Source organism: Thermobia domestica, chromosome 10, assembly GCF_964235325.1.
Source record: "Thermobia domestica chromosome 10, izTheDome1.hap1.1, whole genome shotgun sequence".
Taxonomy (NCBI): Eukaryota; Metazoa; Arthropoda; class Insecta; order Zygentoma; family Lepismatidae; genus Thermobia; species Thermobia domestica.
Window position 1 is genome coordinate 89,694,438 of NC_137463.1, and position 24,392 is coordinate 89,718,829.

The 24,392-nt window shown below is 34.0% G+C and overlaps 1 protein-coding gene across 1 annotated transcript in view; it reads left to right on the forward strand.

The window, feature by feature from the left end:
- The window catches only part of LOC145662547 (regulator of microtubule dynamics protein 1-like), a 69,222-nt gene extending 45,313 nt beyond the window's left edge, over positions 1-23,909 (forward strand). The window contains exons 6-7 of the mRNA XM_081728225.1: positions 1,414-1,647; positions 12,399-23,909. Coding sequence (XP_081584351.1) covers positions 1,414-1,647; positions 12,399-12,461 — 297 coding nt within the window. The 3' untranslated portion in view covers positions 12,462-23,909. The remainder of the gene's footprint in view (positions 1-1,413; positions 1,648-12,398) is intronic.
- The last annotated feature ends 483 nt before the right edge of the window (positions 23,910-24,392 follow it).

Consider the following 24,392-nt stretch of genomic DNA (forward strand, 5'->3'; position numbering starts at 1 on the left):
TAGCCTAACCGGCATAACCGTGGGACGTAAAACTCAACGATTTCATTTCATTTTCATTTTTTTTTGTTTTTTGAATAGAACCAATATGTCGAAGTGGGTTTCATTTCTCTTCCGGAATTACACTGAATCAAAAAGCTTATTTAAGTTCCGAGACTGGAATCCGAAACATTTCCGGTTCTGGTACCATTAAAAACCCTAGTATCAAATTACTTCATTCACATACTTTCACTTTTATAGTTTGCAACCTTAAGTGAACAGAGGAAAAAATTGAAGCCATCAAATTTCAACACAAAACAAATCCACTTTCTAGTTTCGCAACGTATTATTTGTCTTATAACGTTCGAAATGCCAGATATTTCTGGACACACATATTAAAGCTTTGATGGAATACCAAAGAGGTAAATGTAGCAGGTTTAAAAATGTTTTAGGTTTGTTCCTTAGTCTCACAAATGGCGCTTTAGATCAAGACTTGATTTGTTTCCTTTATGTGCTGTATCGCTTTTAATTACAGGACCGGGCCAATGCACTTTTCTGCTTCCATTTTTGAAATTGTTGAATCTAGTGTCTTACCATATATCGAAATTGTTAATGAAATATAAACAAATTCCTTATAGATCCTTTTCCTCTTCGAGGAAAAAATTATAAGAGAAATCGATTAATGTATAGAAGTCATTAGAGAAGATTTTTCAAAGAAATAAGTTATGCCTGTTGCAGGGTTGTTAATTAGGTTTTTATTTATAAAATTGAGTAAATCCCAGAAAACTCAATTCCACCACTAGACTACTACTATTTTTTTTTATTTTATTTATTTATTTATTTATTTATTTATTTATTTATTTATTTTTTTGAGAGAAATGAATTATTTTGTATTATAGAACTGTTAATAAAATGCTTATTTATAAAATCTGGTCATAATTGTTAGATCCGATTTTGAGAATTCAGTTTTCATTTTACTTACCTTATTTTTGGGTTTAAAGGAATTATGCAATACCTTCTCTAGAGAATTTCATAAAAGCCATTAGTTTGAAACTTTATTTCAATACGTTAAGTACGGATGGGCGAAAGTTCAGACACCAGTGTTTCTGTTTGAGAAAATGAAATGAAAGGGTTAAAATATCGAATTCTATTCTCTCTCGCTGTCTCTCTCCTTAAATATAAGGCTTTTATTATCATTATCTTTACTCAAAATACTGTTATCATTGCTCAAAAATTAAAAATAAATAATAAAATAAACACATAAACATGAACGGGTATAGTCTTATTATTTTTACAAGTAACATGTATTAAAACTAATCCATTCTATCTTTTCATTCTCTTTAGAGCGATTCTGTGGTAGAACGATTATTTTCGTGTGTATTTGGATCACAAGTTTTATTTTAGCTCAAAAATACCATTTCTGTTATTTTCTTCCAGGTTGCTATGTTGTCGTGGGTAGAAAGGAAAGTTGCAGCTACCCTTTTCGCTGAGCCTCCAGTTGCAGACTTTTCAGATGCTGTTGAAAGCTTCCTTCGTGCTGAGGAGCTTAGTCCGAAACCGTGGAAGGAAAATCGACTCCTCATTGCCAAATCATATGTTCAAATGCGTGAATATAGTAAAGCAATCGAGTGGTTAGATAAAGCTGCTGAAATATCTATAATAACACCTGATGTAAGTTAGATATTTATTACTCTTTTAAGTATCATAAATATGGTAGCATTGTTTAAGCATTTATCGGACAGATTGTTATTGTGTAGTTACATTTGAAAGTGGACTTTTTTGTTGTTTGTGTTTTCAACAAGAAGAAGAAGAAGAAGAAGTAGTTGTAGTTATTATTATTATTATTATTATTATTATTATTATTATTATTATTATTATTATTATTATTATTATTATTATTATTATTATTATTATTGAAGTTTATCTGTTTAATTTGTTTTTCCTATTCTGTTACTATTACTGCTAATTTTGAGCATATAAATAACCAGTATTTACTTATTTAAGCATATTCCAATTTTAATTTTTATGTTATCTTTTAACATTTAACTGGAACTAGAATTAGGAATATCTATTCTCTCTTGGATTCTATTTTTGGATGACTGACTTTCTTGTAGAAGGATTTTTTTTTAATACTGTTGAAGTCCATACAAGAAATTACTAGTCTAATCTATAACTTGGAGCCAAAAATGGGACACTATTTATTTTTAAAAAACGTGACATTTTGCGAGTCGGTTACATCTTTCTCGGGAAACCGGACGACTTTCTGGAAAAACGGGTCAATCCCGTTAAAAATAGGATGTCCGGTCACCCTAGATATGGACGTCATCTATTAACTTCCGAGTGTTAGTCGTTAGATTTTGCGTCTATGACCGATAAAGAATCTCGGAATCCAAAGTTTCATGTCCACCTGACTTGGGCTAATCGGCATTCCGACAATATTCCTTGAAACATCTAGTTATTGTAGTGTGATCAGTTTTCCCCTTACCTTTCACATGAATATTTCGGGCTGCGAAGAAAAAGTTGTTCTTTTAGGGCTCAAAATTTGGTTCGAATATGTAGAATGGTATGTCCTTGAGGCTTGTTTTTCATTTAATTGGGCTTTTTTCTCCATGTAAATCCTTTAAATCTATAATTCGGTAGTTTATTTCTTATCGTCGCTCGAAAGTAAAAATTAAAAGGCTGAAAACTAACCGTGAAGCGTTCAGTTTGAAAGAAGCCTTTTGAACGTGCTCTTTTTATTAGCGTCACATTGAGCTTTTAATTATATCACACTTGTGAGTAGCATAGTACCATATACAGTTGACAACGGAAAAGTCGGCATAATAATATATATTTCTGATTTCACACGTGGTAGATTAAATTATACAGGCAGGAGTTATAACTAAGCAGCTAATAATAGTACAGAAGATAGTAACACTTTTGGGATTGACTTCATTTATTATCTAGTTTCAGATGATTATTGTTATGAAGGTAACATCATAATAATACAGGCAGGCACTGAATTACACATAAAATCAGGTTATTACAATATATGTGACCATCTTCGTTTCTGTAAGATAACAATACATGTAAGAAACGTCAACTAGCAATCCTTACTTCTCCACAAAACAACAGAAACTAGCAGTATTTTCTTTTAGTTTTAATGTCATTAAATCGCGTGCAAACATTCAATATCGTGATTTATAATTCATAGCTATTTCGTAATGTAAACATCGTAAGAGAATAGGATTAAACAACTGATACGTGCATCTAGTTTCAACCAGAACGGTATTGCAGTTAGTACCGTAATAACTACACTTAAGTATCATGCATGAGAAACCTTTCTTACACATATGAATCTGCGAAATTACATAATTCATGTTACGCTGATATTAAATGGTATCTCATAGGAAGAGAGGAGCAAAGGACTCCTCACAAATTGTGGAATTACTTAATTAGTAATACAGTAGTTATACATATTTGCACTTCAATTCGCCCTAAACAAATAATTTAAATGTATTAAGATAGGTTAAATATTATTTAATAAATAAGTAATCCATTGACAGTAATTATATTAATGATAGAAATACCGACAACAATTCAATTAAAATGAGTTCAATTTCTGTTTTCGACGTACACTTCAAAAATTTTTCAACATTAGATTTATTACAGCACAATAATTTATTGTATATCTGAAAAAGAAGAAACGAAACTGTCACTGAAGTTCAAGTCCGTGGCGCCAATTGATCTAGACGTCAAACTTGTCGACGTTGTAATGTATTAAGTAATACTTTTAAATAAACAAAAGACAAACCCAAATAGCAGTATGAGTATTAAAAAATAAATAGAATAAGGTACAAATGTATTATACGGGCGCTAGGAACAGACAGCAGATAAGTCAGTACAAAGAAAGAAAGAATGAATCTGTAACGAGGAAAAGTTTGTAACAACCAGTTACTGGTCGGATGCAAAGTGAGCGGTGGATCTCTGAATGCAGTGTCCATTGTTTCAACTGGATTCTAAGATGGTGCCCAAAGTTACTTTCCTGTTCTTTAATTTTTCCTGCTTCTTCCTTGTTGCGGTTTTGACTGAAATTATGCATGAATTTTTGGTTTCTTATTTTGATATGAGGAACGTATATATTTTGAACAGATTCCCAGATACAGCATAACTTTGCCATTTTACACAGGGAAATGTTAACAAACAGGAAAAAGAAAGAAAAAAACAACAACAACGACAGAAACAATGTCAACAAATAGTACAAAAGTAATATTATTTCGCCAAAACTCGTTTAATTGCTCTTTCAAACATTGGGTAGAAAAAATGTCCACATCAGTTGTTAAATGATTATAACAGTTCGGTATTCAGTAAAAAAAAAAAAAAAAAAAAAAAAAAAAAAAAAAAAAAAAAACTGTGTAACTGCCAACCTAGGACGGCCAAGATGGAATAGGTGGGTGTTCCGGGCTATGCGAGGAGGGACACGTAAGGATAGTTCCTGAAGTAATGTTTCCGATCTCAAGTTTCCATTAACTATTTTATGAAGATATTTCAGGTCAGAGTTATTTCTGCGTACTCCCGGAGTCTGGATATTAAGATATCACAAGAGTTCCTCCTTAGATAATATTCGAAGTGAGGGAATACAAATGCACACTATTGCAATAAAGAAATTAAGAATAGAATCAAGTCTAGAGAGATGTATTGCTGCGGCCATGGCCCATATAGGAGAGCAGTATTCGATTTTGGGCGCTATTAGAGTTTTATAAAAAGTTCCTAAGGATAAAACAGTGCGTAGTTCAGTAAATCAATAAAGAAGTCCCAACATGCACATTGAATTCTTAAGTATTGAGGAAATGTGGTCAGAGAATGTGAGTTTCGAATCAAAGATGACACCAAGATAATTATGACTAGCAGAATGTGTAAGGGGTAAATTGTTGATGTGGTATGTGGAGGGAACAAGGCTTTTTCAGTGTAATGGTAATACTGTCACATTTTTTACTGTTAAGTTTCAAGTGCCACATTTTATACCAGCCTATAAGATAATTTATGTCTTCCTGTAGGGCAATCATGTCTTGGAGACACGATATTTCTCTGTATAACTTACAGTCGTCAGCAAATAGTAGAAGGCCACTAGGATGTGCTGATAAGTGAGGGTGGATATCATCCAAATGCAGGACAAAAAGCAGAGGCCCAAGTACACTCCCCTGTGGCACCTTTGAGACCACGAGTTGGGGGTTAGAAGTCGCCTCTGAAATAACAACTCTCTGTTTACGGTCCTTCAAGTAGCTGGTGGTTAAAGAGAGAAATTTGCCATGTATATTAAACCTATTGGAAAGCTTGTGGAGAAGAAAAATGTGACTGACAAAATCAAAGGCCTTGGAAAGATCAAAGTAGATAACATCTAATTGAGTATTGTTATTCATACATTTAACTGCACAGGAAAGAAGAGTACTTAAGTTTGTGAGACTTGAACTTTTCGGTAGAAAGCCATACTGAAAAATGTGAATGTAAGGTGAGGTGAATTTAAGAAGTCTGTCCTTGATTATTTTTTCGCAAAATTGATACTACAGAAACAAGAGATATAGGCCTATGAGGATAGATGATACTTAGGACCAGATTTATATATTGGGATTACGTGAGCTAGTTTCCAACTGGTGGAGTAATACCCTTCCTTGAAGCATTTAATGAGTAAGATGGATAGAGGAACCGCAATAACTAAAGCAGTTTTGTTGAGAAAGGGAGAACCAATGTTGTCGGGTCCAAGTGATCTATGGGGAGATAGCGATTGCAAGAGAGACAGAACTTCGTCCGCGGTAGTAGAAAGGTTAGATAAGGTGTCAGAACAGATGGGGCGGAGAGGGGAAGATGGGTTGCAGGGAGAAGGGAAGTAAATGTTTTGCAGAAGTAGTTATTAAAGAGGTCGGGTCTATAATCATCACTCACTTCAGTATTCTCGTCTTGAACTGTTGCTGGTATGCCGGGAGATTTCGATCTAGATTTAATTACAGACCAAAAGAGTTTAGGGTTGCTAACAGTAAAGTCACCAATTGAGTCCATGTATTCAAAGTACTTACGTCGCTGTAACTTCTTAGTAAGGGTTCTAATTTTAGCGAAATGTTTGTGTGGTCACTCGGATGAGACTTCCATAGATTCCAGGCAAGCTTTTTGTTTTTAAGAAGATCACGTAGTTCACTGTCATACCAGACCGGAACCTGTTCGATTTTGATGCCTTTAGAGGAACAAAGTCCTTTATGGTTGAGTGAACGGCAGATGTAAATAGGTCCACCAGCTTCGTCAACATTTCCTGCCTCCAGAGCCGTAGCTAAGGGGGGGAGGGGAGCGGTTGCCCCGGGTGCAGATAGCAAGGGGGCGCCGAACGAGCAAGAAGAAAGAAAAAATATCGGGAATGAGTAAACAATGCGGCGCCCCGTAAAAGAATTGGCGCCCTATTAAATGAATATTGTTGTGAGTTTGCAAAGAAATACATTTGTTAAAAATTTTCTTGCTCGCTCCGCTCTCAACCCAAAATTTTCAATAAGAGTCACAACAAGGTTTTACTTATTACTTAAAGAAAGTTATTATATACGATTTTTTAACCACGATGTGTTATACAAGATATCGTGTAATGACTTATAGTGTACGCAGGAGCGTTTTCAAAATCTGAAACGTTCAAAGTGTGAAATACGTGTTCAGTGGTGATGAGTTTGCTTAGTTAATCACGCTTTTCTATCCAATTGGATTAAGCACGATGGTGAGAATGAAGGTATGAAAGTGAGAGAAGTGAAGAGACACACGCAAGCTGCTCTTTGCGCAGGAATATTAAAAATGAAGCTAAATAACTATCATAATAACATATTCGAAATCGCAGAGTAGGGCTAAAAGGGTCGAACTTAACCCAACGAATTTCGTCTTTTTCAAAGACTAATCACTACCAGTGATTTTTAAAATTCAATTTACGTATGAAATGCTTCCAATTTAAGGAAATTATTGGGACTATTTCTCCAGTTGTATCGCCAGGATATGTTTTCTGTGCATACGTATCAGTTGTGCCCTGTTTATATCTATCTACATACAGAAAAACCATAAACCTTCTAAATTTCTGTTATACGTATTTCACAAAATATTTTTACCGTAAAAGAACTAACTTACTAACTCTATGACCTATAGAAACACCGCATACATAAAACCTCTCCAATGACTTCTGTCCTTACCCAACTGAATCCAGTTTCTACTTTGTATTCCTATTTCTGCGTGTATTCCTATTTCTGCGAGATTCATCTTAATGTTGTCCTTCCATCTGCGTCTAGGTCTTTCTAATGAACGTTTTCCGATTGGATTTCTAGTCAAAACTTTGAAAGCGTTTCTACTTTCTTTCATTCTCGCTACATGGCCTCCCAACTGAGACTCTTAGACTTGGTGACCCTCAGAATGTTTATTAAAGAGTGTAAATTATGTACATCTTCGTTATGAAGTTTCCGCCATTCCTGATTGTCGTCCCTCCTGGGTCCGAATATTTGTCTCAGGATTTTATTTTCAAATACCTTCAATTTGCGTTCTTCCCTTCGCAGCAATACAGAACAACGGGCAGATTATCGTTCTATATATTTTGAGCTTCAAATTCCTCGACAGCATTCGCGACGACAAAAGATTTTGAACTGAATAATAACACGAATTCCCTGCTTTCAGTGGACATTTAATTTCTTCGTGGATATGATATGGGTCTGTTAATGTTGATCCTAGATAGGTCTACTTGAAAGTGTCCACTTTATCAAAAATATTATTTGATACTTTGACGCATCCATAATTTGCAGTATTACGATCCTAGTGAACTTCCATATATTTAGTTTTGTCTGCATTTACTTCTAAACCTGTAAGCATTTAATAATGTCCCTGCATTTTTCTATTGTTCTATCATCTCCTATCAGATTTACATCATCAATATACGCCATAACCTGGTGAATACCATTCAGCTCTTGGTTGCTATCTTTGATTTTCCTACTAGCTTTTTCGGTATTCCAAATTCTGTAAGAATGTTGTACATATTTATCTTCTAATAGAATCGTAAGCCTTTCTAAAATCAATAAATAATTGATGTACTGGGGTATTGTATTCCCATTTCTCTTCGAGTATTTGTCGAATGGTAAATATTTGGTCCATAGTTGAATAATTTCGTCTAAATCCACACTGATAATCTCCAATAACTTCATCCGCGTATGGGATCAATCTTGATAATATAATTTTTGAGAGGATTTTATAGGATGTTGACACAAGAGAAATGCCTCGATAATTATTACAATCCGCTTTGTCGCCTTTCTTATGAATTGGAACGATCATTCATTCATTTGCACGCTAGTGGTAATTCCTCCTTGTTCCAGAAAAGGAAAATGAGTTTGTGTATCTTGTTCCACAATATTCCCCTCTAGTTAAAATTAACTCAGCCGGAATTTCGTCTACACCCGGAGATTTGTGTTTTTCTAATTTCTTTATAGTAATTTCTACTTCTGTTCGGCTAGGCTCTGAAATTTATTGTTCTGCTGTGCATTTCCCTTTTCCCACGAACATTAGTTTTTGGCTGCGTGTTAAGCAAATCGTCAAAGACTTCTTTCCATCTATTCATGATTCTATCTGTGTCAATGAGAATTGTTCCGTCGTCTCTCTATATATACGCGCGAGGTTGATATTCTTTCTCAAATTCGTTGATACCCTTGAACATGTCTCGAATTTTTTCTTTTACTATTATCTTCAAGTACATTAATTTAAGCTTTCATAAAATCGCGTTTCTCTCTTCTAAACATTTTGGAACTTTCCCGTCTGACGTCAAAGAAATTTAGTGTAGTTATATCGTTCGGATTTTGTAGCCAACGCAATTTCGCCTATTTTCCCTTCTCCGTTTGTTTGGTGCATTCCTGGTCGAACCATTATTTGTTCCTACGTATTTCCGCGTGTCCCAATTTTTCCCTTGCTGAAATTTCCTTTGCTTTCCCTAATTTTAACCCAAATACCCTCAACATTAGTGTTCTCAAAACCTTCTAAAAACAAGAATCTATTATACTTCAATCTGGTATTCCCCTCTCGCCTGGCTCTTCTCTAAATTCCTTAAATTAAACCTCTTCTTTTTTCAGATGTTGAATATTCTCTTTATTCAACGACAATCTTTCTCTTATTATCGCTGCTACCAGGTAGTAATCAGTGTCAGAGTCAGCTCCTCTGAACGAGCGAACATCAATTATGTTAGACTGTCTTCTTCTATCTACTAAAACGTGATCAGTTTGATTGTCTTATTCCATCTGGCGAGGCGCATGTGTATTTATGAACGTCGCGATGTGGGAATTTTGTACTCTTCACGATAAGATTTTTGGATGTTCCAAAGTTCACGAAACTAATGCCGTTGTCATTACTTTCCTTATGCAAACTTCTTTTCCCTATAACCGGTTTGAAAATATCCTTTCGCCCTACTTTCGCATTGAAATCCTCTAATAGAATTTTCGTATGGTATCGCAGGACTTGGTCGAATACCGTGATACTTCTTCTTAAAAAGTGTCTTTTTCAGAGACTTGGACATTACGGAAGTTAGAGAAGAAATATTTAGAGAGTTTCGAAATGTGGCGTTGGAGGAAGATGGAGAAGATAAAATGGACAGAGAGAGCAACAAACGAAGATGTTATAAAACGGATAGGAGAGAAAAGGACACTTCTATCCGCCATCCTTCGTAGAAAGGCCAATTGGATTGGACACATCTTGCGAAGAAATTGTCTTCTTCACACCGCCATAGAAGGAAAGATAGAAGGGAGGCGAGGAATAGGAAGAACAACACAGCTGATCGATGATTTGAAAGATAGGAGAAAATATTGGGAGTTAAAAGAGGAAGCTGAAGATAGAGGAAAGTGGAAGAAACATTTCCAGGCCCAAATCTAAAAACTGAAAAAATAAAATAAAAAAAAATCCACATTAGTCTTAGACATGCCGGAAGGCAGAATACTTAATAACAATAATAATATCGTCATCCTTATTCTCTGTTGGGGCATGAACATTTAAAACAATAATATTACACCACCGACCGTTAAGATTAATAAAGTGAATCATTAACGAATTCAACCCGTTTAATTGCTGATATTAAAAGAATCGAAATTAAAATGCTATTTGTGTGGTCACATACAGAATAAAATTTTGAAAGTTTACAATTATTACTGGGAATTAATGCTTTCGCCCATTTCGAATAGTTTCTAATATATTGAAATATCATTTCTTATCGATTGTATGAAACGTTACAAATAGTTGTACTGTAAAGTTTCATAACTAACCTCCAAGTGGATCTGTATACCAACCAAAGGTAATTTTGTCATGTTTAACAGAATGTCCAAAATACGCCTCTTGGAAACAGCTCTTATTTGTAAAAGAATACATAATGATGGCTTTTGGCTGTTGCAATGGTCTGTCCAAGCAGCATGATAAAAAAAATCAACATAGCGTAACATTTTTTACGATCTATCCGTTTAAAGGGTTACGCCCTTACTTCGGGAAAGTGTTGCATTTGTATTATGGAGGGTTTTACAACACCAAAATCTGCTTCTCTTATATGCAAAAAGGAAAAAGCTTGGTGTGGAGAGTGTATGGGGGGGGGGGGACGAAATCTCTGGCTACGGCTCTGCCTGCCTCTAACAAACACCAAGGAAACGGTTTGTATTTATCTTGAAACGCTTAGGTAAAATTTATATTATTGATAAAAATCGATGAAAGTTTGTAACGTGCTAATATCGACAAGGGGACATTGAAATATTCAGCAATACCAGTCGAGTGACAGTGTTGCCGTTCCAACATAATGTTATATTGAAAACTTACGATATTACATTTTGACATTCTTTGTTACAAACTATGGACGCTGCAGTATCACAAACATCCAAATTTTGGAGGTCTCTACAGCAGTAGTAGCGTAAGTGAGACGAACATGTCATTACACATCGTTAGTACCTTAGTGTCAAATACAATGACCAAGTTATAACGTATTTTTAGCAAGTAGGAAGAAAGCTTCAAAGAATTTCAAATTTTCTTCCTTTAAAAATTTTCATTTGAAAAAAGTACTTAGATAAGTATACATCCAGTGACATAGAATAGATGATTTCAGTAACGTAAATATCATACTGCCATTTACAGCAATTTGATATCTTAACCTATTCCAATGATGTGATGAACGTTATTAAAGTTGGGAATACTGGTTAAATTTATGTAATTGCGAAAACTTATTGCAATTGCAGTTTCCAAGAACTATTGCTGTAATGTTATAGAAGCAGACGAAAGCATCATCTTCCAAAACAATATTCCACAACCACGTCATTTTAAGTAGTATATCAATCTCTACCCATATTTTTCATATCTCCAGAATGGGTTGAGATATTACGACACTATGATCTTTACGTTTATTAGAAACCGTCTATATTATACTTGCCTAAGCACTTTAAAAATAATAATAATAATAATAATAATAATAATAAAACCTTTTGAAGAAAGAAAAATTTTGAATCCCTTGTAAATTTGCTATTACTTGCTAGAAATACTTCATATCATGACCATAGTATTCGACACTAAAGTACTTCCGATGTTTATTGAACCACCATTCAGTCTCACTTCCGCCATTACTGTTCTCAAGGCCTCTAAACTTTGAATGTTTACGAATGTTTGTGATACTGTAGCGTCCTGAGTTTGTAGCACTGAATAATAAATGTGATATTGTAAGTTTTCTTGTAACATCTAGATTTGAAATTTGTAATAACTTGACGTAGTGCCATTAAAAAAATTAATTAAAAGTAGCTTTATGTTAGCTTTGACACTATTAATCGGGTGGCATTGTTGAGTATATCAAACAATCTCTCCCTGTTCATAGTTCCATGCTACAAAATTTCATTGAATTTTATCTATTAGTTTAAAAATTACAAGGGCGTGTCAGGTTAAGTGGTCGTCTTTGTATATATAATCAGTCTTTTGAGTCGTATCAGCCTGAAATAAGTCTAGTAGTGAAAAAGAATTTAAGTTAATACCAAAGAAGCAAGCAAAACTAGTAACTACAAATAATTAACTTCTGCAAATTATATTTAAAATGTGTTCTGAACACAACAGAATTTGCATGTATCTTGCTGCAGAATTTCGGAACTAAAATTGTGCGCAAATAGTTGTTTAGTGAACTTGTGAATAGATCATTACGTCCTCAAATTGATCTAAAGTATTTGTTAAATTAGGTGAAAATATGCAGTAGGGTATATATATATATATATATATATATATATATATAACATCTAAGATTATAGGAGCTAAATAAAGAAATGTGAATACCTTAGATGAAATTCCACAGTTAAGTTATGAAAACATTTTAGTTATTTCTAGGTGTTTGTTATATGAATCCCGTGCTGCAATAAAGCGATAAATTATGAGATAATATTCCTTTTTCGTTTCAGGACAAACAAGCTGAAGAAGAAATTCAATTACTTAGGAACAAATACAGCTCATATAGATTATGATTGTGGCAGGACCTAAGTATATAATCTATGCTAGTTAAGATTGATTGTAACATATATGTATATATTGTTATATATATATATACACACAGATGCAGACAGATCTGTTGTAGAAGGCGTTTGGAAGAGTACTAGCAAGTGGACTGTATTTCTGAGTTCAAGCAGATAGCAGTACAAACTGTGGTTATTACCGTTGTACTGTCCAAAATGAGCAATTGTTACTATTGTATAGTATCATACTAAAGGTTTAGGTATTTATGTATTAATACAGAAACAATCCAATATTTTTGTACTCTCACCTTGTTATAAAGTTTGTAAGAGATGTCGGGATCACATTGATTGTGTAAGCTTGGAAGTTGGGTAGATTTGTCACGACAATATTAACTTCCATAGTCTGAAGTCATTATACATTTAGTCACCTCTCTGAATACATATGAATCTTTCTATAGAGATATAGCAGCAGCTTGTAAAGTAATGGAGTATATAACGATTAGCCCACATGATCAAAATGAAAGAAAGAAAACATAACTGAAAAGGGGATTCCGGTTTTAGTAGTTCGTATTTACCATCTCTCGCTATCTGTGAAGAGTAACAAGTGTAAAGGCATGAAAAATAACTCAAAGGATAAAATTTGTTATTCTTATATACACAATACTCAAGGTCACAATGTAGAGCAATATTTTCAGGAATACTCCAGCATACACGAGAAAATTTATTGTTGTATAATAAGTAATACTTTGTATTAAAATAGAACGAGAAGATAGACAAACGGGAACATTGCTAAGATAAAAACACAAGCCATTAGTCTGGTAGTTAGTTTACCAAGATGAATTTGAAATGCGGTTACTACATTGTCTCCCTTGAAAATAAATTAGCTACATGCATTGGAGGCAAAGAATAGTTTGTCTTTTAGTTACTACGTAAAAGTAAAACAACAGAAGTGAAACCTTTTCAATTTTTACTACTTCGTGTTTTAATTCTCTTAGAGAATGATACTAATTTGTTTACATTTGAAAATAGTAAGAAAGTCGTACTTATCTCGTAAGTATTGTTTATAGTTGAAGTTACAGTATGTACAAGGTACTGTGATTTTATGACGAACTTTAATTCATAAAGATGTTATATAAATAGAAACTACCACGATTGTCTGATAAACTAGTTCATAAAGAGTTACGTACGTAGAAGATACTATAATTTTATGTGGAACTCTAGTTCCTTAAAAAGTTACAGTACGTAGAAGATACTGTGATTTTCTGAGAAATTTTAGTTCATTAATAAGTTATAGTACGTATAGGATACTGTAATTTTCTAGTTAGCAACAACTACAGTGATTAGTATATTTTTCGTAAAGAGAAGTATTAGTAAGCCAAAGTCGTACTGTTGACGTAATCTTATATGGTATTGACTAGCAAACAAGATGAGTAAACTTGTAACAAGTTATTAAATTATCATCTAATCTGGATTATCCTAGTGAGTATCACTTCTACATTAATTTATTTAGTGAATATAATCAAGTTTCGAATAGGCGCGTGCCTTGCTCTGTCTAATATCATTCATTCAATTTAATATTGAAATGTCAAACATAATTGACTACTCGAACTTCATATGACATTCTATTATTTATAATTTCCGTAATGTAAGCGTATATATATTTTATTTTCCAGTAATTGATTTAGATTTGAGCCACAGAATCTTGATAGAAATCAGCATTAAGAAAAGTAAAATTTTATCCATATTTTTTAGACCTCGCACTCATCCGTTTATTAGATAAAATGAGCTATTGTATGGTTTTTAAAGGGAATTATTTCTTATTATGTAATTCAAAGAATCCATATTTTAATACGAAAAATTAATTACTATAAATATTCACGAATATATTCAACGGTAATATATTAAATAATTTTCATATTATTTTAATTCTAACTATAGTCAATTAAATGAATACACAGGAAGATAATGGTCACGTATTGACATTTGGTAGGTGACGTTTATGGCAAAAGAATGTTTTTAATAATAGAATGAATGGCACATTTTCAGATAAGGTATTATATATATATACTTTAAATTTCTTGGTTAATTTACATGAAATGTGTTATCATGAAATTCTCTACTAAGTAATGAGATTTTTTTTTTTTTTAATCTGAAATTCCTATTTTGTTTGGTATCTCTTTTCAGCTTAATTTGGTAAAGTAGTATAATCTGTAAATACGAGGCGCATCCAGAAAGTAAGTTTCCCACGCGTCCCATAGCTAGGAAACCGTATGTTGCGCGAAGCGACTGCGTGTACGTGAGAGAGTAAGGTTCTAACATGGCGCATGCGCCAGCAGAACTTCCCTAATTCTCTCAGTAGCATCGTGGCAATGATTGAAGATTGGCGTTCTTATCCCAACTCCCGCTGCGTGTGAAGTGCGAGCAGTAATAAACTTTTTGAATGCACAGGGCATAGCACCGATTTAAATCCATCGTCAGCTGTATTGTTGCAAAAATGTCAATGCTGACCCTGTGCGCCTTGCTTTGTGCTCTAGGGTCAGTTGCTTCAGCACAAAATTTCTTGATCAACAGGCACTCCTGACAGTGGTGTGCAATAAGAAGCGGAAAATCTGCAGGAACTGCTTGCTCATGCCGTTAGGCCCATGGACCTGGCACAGCTAACGATGGATTTCGATTGGTGCTATGCTCTGTGCATTCAAAAACTTTATCACTGTTCGCACTTCGCATGTGGCGGGAGCTGGAATAGGAACGTCCATCTTCAACCACTGCCACGACGCTATTGAGAGCACTAGGGAAGTTCCGCTAGTGCATGTGCCAATCTAGGACCTTACTCTCTCACATACACGTAGTCGCTTCGCGCAACATACCGTTTCTTAGTTATGGGACGCTGGGGAAACTTACTTTCTGGATGCGCCTCGTATGTACAACATTTTGTGATAAAGTAAGGGAAAAATGTCATTTTATTCATTTAAAGTATTGCCATTAAAACTATTTTTAAGAATTATATTTTATGAAATGAAATTATTTTTTTCAGTTTAACGTCCCACGATTGTGCCCTTTAGGCTAAGAGAAACGGATGATTATGGGATGTGAATGATGATGGAAGAATTAATGGAATCAGAATGTGGAAAGAAACGGGAGCATCTCGAGAAAACCCACGGATACGATGTTGCCCACCACAAACTTGGGCGGGGATCGAGCAAGGAACCCCCACGCACTAGAGGTAACTGCTGAACCACGGAGCCACCGTGCTCCTCTTAAGGATTATATACACACAATTTCAAGGACATCATAATGTTTCAGGTACTACTGAAGATTTCTTTGCAAGTAATGATTATACGTGCATTTGTATTTAATTTAGTTTCATCCTCTTCTACTTGCTTGTGTCGAGATATTTCAGAGAACCCTTCAGGCGTTTCCGCGTTTCCAGGTTTTTTTTTTTTTATTTTTTTTAATACTTTACTTTACTTCATCCCATCCAATTTCTTCCTCGCTATTCCTATATTTCTTGTACTCTTAATTTCAGGTTTTCTAGGTCTTCCTTTTGCTGTTGTGCTTTCCATATTTGCTTCGGTAGTCTTACATACTCCATTTTACACAAATACTCAATCCATCTAAGTGGAATACATTGAATGCTCAAGTCTTAACAAAACCAGTTGTCAATTTATTTTTTTTATGTGTTTTTTTTTAAAATAAAACGTTCGCATTGAGCAGTTACTAAGTGCCAGTTCGACTATGATAGGAGTAACTCTGTAAGTCGATTGTGCTTATTTATGATAAAGTTACTGTGTCACTTGTCTATAAATAATAGTCATTTGAATGTTCTTTAACGTTAGGCAACTTAGTTTACTAGTCATTCAACTTAAAAGGCTGAATAAATGAAAGAGTTCAATAAAGCGCAATAGTCGATCGTATCGAAGTTAAAAATCATGAATGAATTCTTGCTCTATCTAACAAATTGTATTAGAATGTAAGGAATATCATAGCGCCAAGGTGAACAAGATAAAGAGAAATTTTAAGGGATATCTCATCTCTTGTAACTAGAATCTTTCATATTATAAGTACGAGTTGGAAGATATAGAAACTCAAATGTTTCTTCATTAGAACAATAAGTAATTATACAATGACTGTTAGTCTTGAAACTTCTTTCCTTGCTCATTACGCCTTAGCATATAAACGCAAAAGTAATAGACGTTCTTTAGGAGAACCTCAACTATGTAGTGAGTTCAGTGAAATGCTGTAAACCGTGATGATGGCGTGATGATGGCAACCCGACCGGAATTATCGACCTTTGAGCACGGGATGATAGTGCTAGACATGGCGCATTGTATTTCGGAAGCCGTCCGGAAATGAAGTTTTTTCGCTCCATATTGTCAGGGGTAGAGCATGACTACAGCATCTGAGTCATTACGACCCATCAGAAACAACACAATGGCCGCCCATGTCCTCTGCAAACATACCTGAAACATCTGGGCAAACATACATTCAACCGAACCTGAACTGATAGCATGCATCAATGCAGAATGTCCCTGCAACGTGTCTTAATGGTCAGTGAAGTGCAGTTTTGTCTACATGTGGCATCGCAGCCGCAAACCGACGAAAGTGCCGCTACTAATTGTTGGTCATCCCTAGCGGCGACTCAACGTGGGCTCGGAAAGCTGCGGATTAGTTTTTAAATGACTGGCAAACGTGTAGCATGGTCATATGAGTCACATTTTTGGTTGGTACACGTGGATGGTAGGGTTCGGGTGTGACGCCGATCCCATAAGACCATAGATCCAAGTTGTTAACAAGGCACTCTCCAAGCTGGTGGTGGCTCCGTATTGGTTTGGGGCTTGGGGCGTATGTACAATATATGGTTTGGGTGCTCTGGTCTGCTTGCACTAAACGTTGATCAGTCATCGTATGTTTAAACTTTTGGTGACCATGTCCAGACCTTATGAACTTCGTGTACCCTGCCAAAAATTGGATTTTCCAGAATGACATTGCACCATACTACCGGACAGCAATGGTACCCAACTGGTTCAAGAAACATTCTGCCCACTTCAAATACATAATTTGGCTCCCTAGGTCTTCAGGCATGAACACTATCTAGTATATGTGGGATATCATCGAACAGGCAATTTGTGCCCAGGATCTTTCATCTGCAACAACCACCGAATTGTGGACGACAATCGAGGCTGCATGGCTTCACATCCCCCCAGCGGACTACTAGCGACTTGTCGTGTCCCTGCCATGTCAAGTTGCTGCACTTGGCCTTGCTCAAGGAGCTTCCACACGGTATTAAGTAGTCATCCCATGACTTTTGACACACATACATATACTTCGTGGGGAAGAAAAGTCATAGGACCAAAGATGGGGGATTTTTTTTTCTTTCATGTTCATGAGTATTGAATAATAATGTAACTGTACCTTTCACTGTCACCATACGCGTGGATTTTGAAAATATCATTGGTACTTGTACATACATGATTGCACTTAAAGCGTGAGAATTTTTCAAGAACAACGCATTGTAATGGGCATTAATGAATTCTATTGTACAAACTTACATAGAGACCTTCTATTGAATAAGAAACAGAAATATGGTAGTAGCAATTTTTTTAATGATTCTTCTTACGAGTACATATTTCGTTTTTACTTTTATTTGTAATAAAAAGCCACATTAAGTGTGCTCGTGTGTATGTGATGCTGCTACCACTGTCAACGCTAGTCAGATCAACACCCAACAACTTCACCATTAGAAACATAAGCTTACGTAACATCATTTGAATTTACTTGACACGTGTGTAATATATGCACTGATTTCATTGAATGTAAGAATTGGCATGATAAATTTATTTGCAGGTAATTAAATAAGGTTTTGGGTGTTACCTCCTTTCGTGTTACTAACAGCAGTACTGATCACAACGACAGTACGAATCACTATATATCAGAAATTATGATTTTAGGCGTTTGGTTTTGAAGGAAACTGCACAGCATACGTGAATAAGTATGTAATTTTAAGACTGCCAAACATTTCAGTTTCTTTCGAAACAAATGTTCCATGTAGAAAATAAAAAGCATTGCTTTAAAATTCAGGAAACATCTTCCCATAAGCAAAGACTGACAGTTTTTGCCCTGTTCGGATAATGCGATTAACATGGAGCCTGTTAGTCTGTTTCTACACTTCGTAGAATATATATATATATATATATATATAACTTTTTGGTTGTGACGCCTCTGTTATCTTCACTGCCACATAACACTAACACACTCATAAGGGTTATAGTCATGTCATTAAAATGCATGGAATATGAAAAGATGAACTTTAAATAAGACGCAATTCAGGTACCTTCTTCGTGCCACAGTTGATTAGGCCTTTGCAAGTTTTGAAGATCCAGTATAAGCTAAATTTTGCAGAAAGTTGATATTACCCTAGCCTGTTTTTGAGTACCTAATAATTTTTCTATAAGTTATGACTAGAATTTCTTTATCGCAATCGTATGTTCAAAAAGTAATAGTAGTAGTAGTAGGTCTGATTTTCTTTCATATTTCTCGTTACTCAAACGTTAATCTTCCAAAATAAAGATAAAAGGAAGTGCCAAAAATCAAAATGTGCTATACATAATTTAGTGCGCCTTGTTTTGATAGTGGAAGTTCTTTCACAGAAGCATTAATGTTTTTTTAGATTCCGTTAAACATGTATGTAGATAGTAAATGTTTTTCTTCTACTGTACTATGTAATTCAGTTGCAAGAGTTCCCTCGTGGCTACATGATTAGCGTACGCATTTTTGGCGCTGGAGATCCGGGTTCGATTCTCGGCGGGACATCATGAGGTTCGGAATCCATGTTGCTAAAAGGGACGCAAAACAGTAAACAACAACAATTCAGTTGCAAAGTATTGACTAGTTTCCTTCAGACAAAAGCAATGGCAATGTATGCAGTAATATTTACATATCTGTTATATGGTACCTACTGTCAATTTTCAAAGGGCTGATGGTTGTAGAATCAGTATTTTTGTAAGTTGTTTGTTGTGGTCGTGTAACACATTTTTTTGTTAATTCTTTGAGTTCGAGGCAGTGATGCGTTTTCAATATTTAGTAGTATATTTGCAGTTTTGTCTTCATGTTGATTTTTCTTTCCAGTCTATTCGTCTAATTAATAAGCGTAGACAGATTCTTGCATGATCAGATCAGCAATTTTAATTAGAACACAATGATTTTAATTTTTAAATCAAAATCCGATGTTAACAGCAGTATTATGAAAGAGTAAGCATTATTTGGTTTAAATACGATTTTGCGTTGTATATGCAAAGATCGTTTTTATAGTTGATGAAGCACTAAGATGTTACTTCCATTGGGATGCTATACAATGTTTAAAACATATCGTGGGCACACGCCAGAGCTACGAGTCTGAGAACATAGCCTTTAAGCTTTACAGCTCATCGAAAAATCGAAAATTAGCCGTTTAAAAAGTCACATAGAGGAGAGTTTTAATACTCTGAACTGTTTTTTTTTTATTAAAATTGTGTTTAATTATTACCATATCCAGAAATTGAGTTAGTATGAATATCTGAAAATAAAGAACTGTGGTTTTGACGTGGTACCGACGATATGCTCATCAGAGAGATTTAGGATAGGAGTGCCTACTGAAACCTTTATTCTTGTACACAGCAACAGAAGGATTTAGTATACTATGTATTTTATATATATATATATATATATATATATATATATATATGAGAGAGAGAGAGTTTATATATGAAATATGCTACTTTCTTTCTGTGACTACGTGATAAATAAAACAGTCATTGTGTTATCAAGAACGATTCGTCGTTATTACTCTGTAAATATAAGTTGTGTGAAAAATTAGATTTCTAATCGTGCTATTAATTCCCGAAACGATTGCAGCATGTGTTAAATGTAGTCGTGTCTGTTTTCACTTCATTTGTTAAAATTTGTAATGATTGTGTAATCAGTGGTTTACTGTGGAGCTTCCAATTATAAAGAGTGTTTTTCTTTTTTGTATGCGTATAATTCGTGTTGTATGTTGTAGAGTTTTATTCTTGGAAGCTTGAAGCTTGATTCAACAGCTGTCAGTACATATGGCTGTCTGTTACGGTTGGTGATGTCATCATGCACATACAGAAAGCGATTTTCTTTTTTTTTTTAATTAAGTTTGTTTTCTTTTATATCATTACCTGTGACCGATTAAGCCGTATCCAAGAGTAGATTTTCTTAGCATTAAGAAAAAAAAAAGTACTGCATATTCCTCAAAAATCGACATAAAATGTAGTTTCACTCTTTTCCCTCAGAATGATCTCAATTCCATTTAAAATAATCCATGTAGAAGCCACAAAGAAAGCACATGCCATGTTTCACGAAAATTTGGTACTTGTTTTAGGGGAGCCGTTAAGCAAGTTTTTATTAAAAGTAGGAGTAAATTCGTTCCCTTGTCTTGCAGCTGGTTGATTTGAACTTCAAGCAATAGGCAATTTCGGAAGTCTCCAAGAAATTAGACATCATGTTTCTTCCAATTATGGAAGTTAAAAAGAAGTTAGCATGATTTTTATATATTTATTTATTTTTAACTAATGGACTGAATTAGATCGTCTGTATTTGATTTCAGCCACAAGCAATAGAGTAATTCAATAGAATGTCTCAAAGAAAACGCTGTGTGTCGTGTGCAAGTCGAAGAATTTTTATGAAATTTAACATGCATTTAAAATGGAAAAGAAGGATAAATTTACCTTCACTCTTAACCGATAAATCATTGTAAATTAATCATTTCTCTGATCCGAAAATTTCATTCCAAACCCCTGAGCTATTAACAGCCCACCAATACGTTATAAAATAGCTAATGAAATACGCATAGTCGTAAAAAGTCGTCCTTCATTTGATTATTTTTCTTATCCAAGACGCTCTTAATTGCTATTTGAACAGTACTTATTACGGTCTATTATTCCTAATGAATTGGTTTAAAATTTTGATTATGCATAACCCGACACCTGCACAACACGCTTTTATATAGTAGTTCAAAGTCTACCATCACGTGAAGTTTTGTCCCGATCAGTAGAGTTCAGTCTTTTGTTTTCGAAAAACTGACTCAAAAGTCGACCGCCTGTAACTCGGGAACCGAAATACTGGAGAACATAATATTTCATCTGCTTATGTTGCAGATGAAGTTCCTCCCATCAAGTTTTATCCTTATTGCATAAGTTCCGTTGAACTCGTATGATATATATATATATATATATATATATATATATATATATATATATATAATATGGTGTCCTTAGGTTTTCAGAAAAATACAAATGAAGGACAAAAATTAGCTCTGAAACCCTAATCATTTATCTCTGGTATGTACCATGTAATGCTTTGATTAAAACATTCCAGTTAGTCTTGTTGAGATTGACGAGATAAGCGTTGGATCTCTAGATTATATCCTTTTATTTGTAAAATTACAATGCGATATCTTGGATATGTTTAGAATGTTAATATTAACGTAATCTTTATGAAATGTTTTAGTATCATGTGTGAGAATTTAACAATTGTCTTATTTTGTTAGTTGCTTTATTGAATTCGTCAGTTACACATACTAAAATCGATTTACTGTAAATCTTTTGCCTTGTATGTAAACATTTAGAGTGAGAAAGAAGTAATTTTATTATCTATTGATTTGTGTAAGTATACTAACTTTGAAATTATATATTATTTCGTATTTTCATATTTCAATCATATAAGATTGAAGAAGGACTTAAGTACAGAAATAATACAAATAATATGATGTATAATCTTCGAAAGTTTACATTGGTTTCTGGGTAAGGAACTAGTAACGTCGCATTTATCCTCATGCTCAGGAGTAAATATACTGATTTTTTTCTAAATTTTATTGTGAAGATGTTTTTCTAACTTTAAAGAAACTACTATAATGTGGTAATTTTTCACTAAGAAAATTATGAAGGAATTACAGTCAATATAATGAACACGTTTATGATCGTAGCAAAGGAATCCGGTCCTACTGCTTTTTGTTTCATGTATTTAGCACGTGCTCAGTATAATTTATTTTGTTCGAAACGGAGAATAAACTAAATGTATTTAGTATAAATGGAAGATCACTTACAAAGAATTGTAAACATGCATCTTACAATTGGTTTGGTTACATATTGTCTTTTTGATTCTTTGTGTATGTGTGCTGCATTGAACATTACTACGTGAAGCTACATCTCGTAAATGGGTCAGTCTTGCTTAGGGCTCCCTCGCGGTTAAGTCGTTAAGGTTCTCGTTGATGTGACAGGATCGATGGGAGGTTATGTGGTTCGATATTAATGTGTGCACATTAACCTAGATCTGCATCTCATATATACTCCGAAAACAACTTAATCTATAATATTCTGCTCAAAATTGATGGACTAATAAGTCTGGTTTATTTTAATATTATAGCATCTCACATGGAATTTTAATGAATCGTATGTATATTACATTTTTTTTTTTTAAATCTATATTTTCATAATATTATTAAGTAAACAGTTTTGTTCCAAAATTTTGTATTTTTTACAAAATTAACTTACTCATCAATATTTCACCTTTTCCTGTGAGCATTAAATATGTACATTAGCATATCGACAAGTTACCTCTTTTATTATAAGAAACAAATGTAATCAAATGTAATTGCTTAGTAATATATGATAAAAGTGAAGGAAGAATTAACAGAAAACATTGTCTTTGGAACTGCAATTTTAACAGATTAGACAAAACGCAGACATTGAAGAACTTACTATAATATTTCCTTAAGTAGTTAGTGCTTTTGGTAATACATTGTTTACAATAGTTTCAGAAAACAAATATGTTATCATGACAAAGCATTCAAATATGATTTTTGTTAATCTCTTGTCTTCTAAACTTTATGTAGACTATTGGTATAAAATCCCATTGTTTTAGAGTTGATACAGTTCTGTTCCGTAATTACTAGTGTGTGCTTTTCTGGTATCGTAGACTTATGTGGGATTATTAGGGAATATATTGAAATATTTAATTAATTTTTAGGTGTTTCTTATAGATTTATCTTTATATTTTTGGAAAGTATCGTTCCGTAGAAATATTTACCATTATTACTGCAAAGAGAGGAATAATAATCCTTTCAGGGGGTTACACATGAATGGGTTCCTATAGTTATATATGTTTAAAATGCTTACATAGTTATATTTTATATAAATCTATATGAGCTGCAAATAGGTGTTAGATTTACCATTTTGTTACATAATCTTTTAAATGTATTGTTACGTTACATGACTTTAAATATTTGTAAGGTGTTAAAATTGTTGAAACAATGCAAGGTTAGCTTGATGAGACGATATACTTAGCCTGTTGTATTCTTCTGTGATAAATGATGTATTTAAGAATATCTTGAAAAAATGTATTACATGTTAGGTATGTACAATATGTATGTACAAAGATGAATAAATACTGCCTATTATATTCAGATTTTGCCAATTTTTTTGCCTACTGGGCCCCCAGTGCTTGTGTCACACTGCTAATCACTCAACTCAGTAACGCTTTCCTCCCAAAGTTGTACCCAAAATTCTATAGCGTGTACATTGACTACTTTTCAAAGTCCCTAGTTTGGAAAACATCCCAACAGCCAAGAAAAAGACAATGATTTAGTTTTTAGAGGTCACCTTGGGTATATGCTCATGTGAAAGTTTAATAGCTTAATATGCAATGCTACAAATATAGATTTCATGTGATTAATGTACGAGTTTTTGGACTTGAAGCAATGATGATGGAGGTTCAAACAAAGTCCACAACTTTGAAGTGTCGGGCCGTCATAAGTTTTGTTTCTCCAGGAAAAGTCTGCAAAGGATATTCACACTGAGATGTGACCAGTGTTGGGTAAGTTATTTGTAAAAATGTAACGCGTTACAAGTTACTTACTTTCTCTTAAAATGTAACGCGTTACTT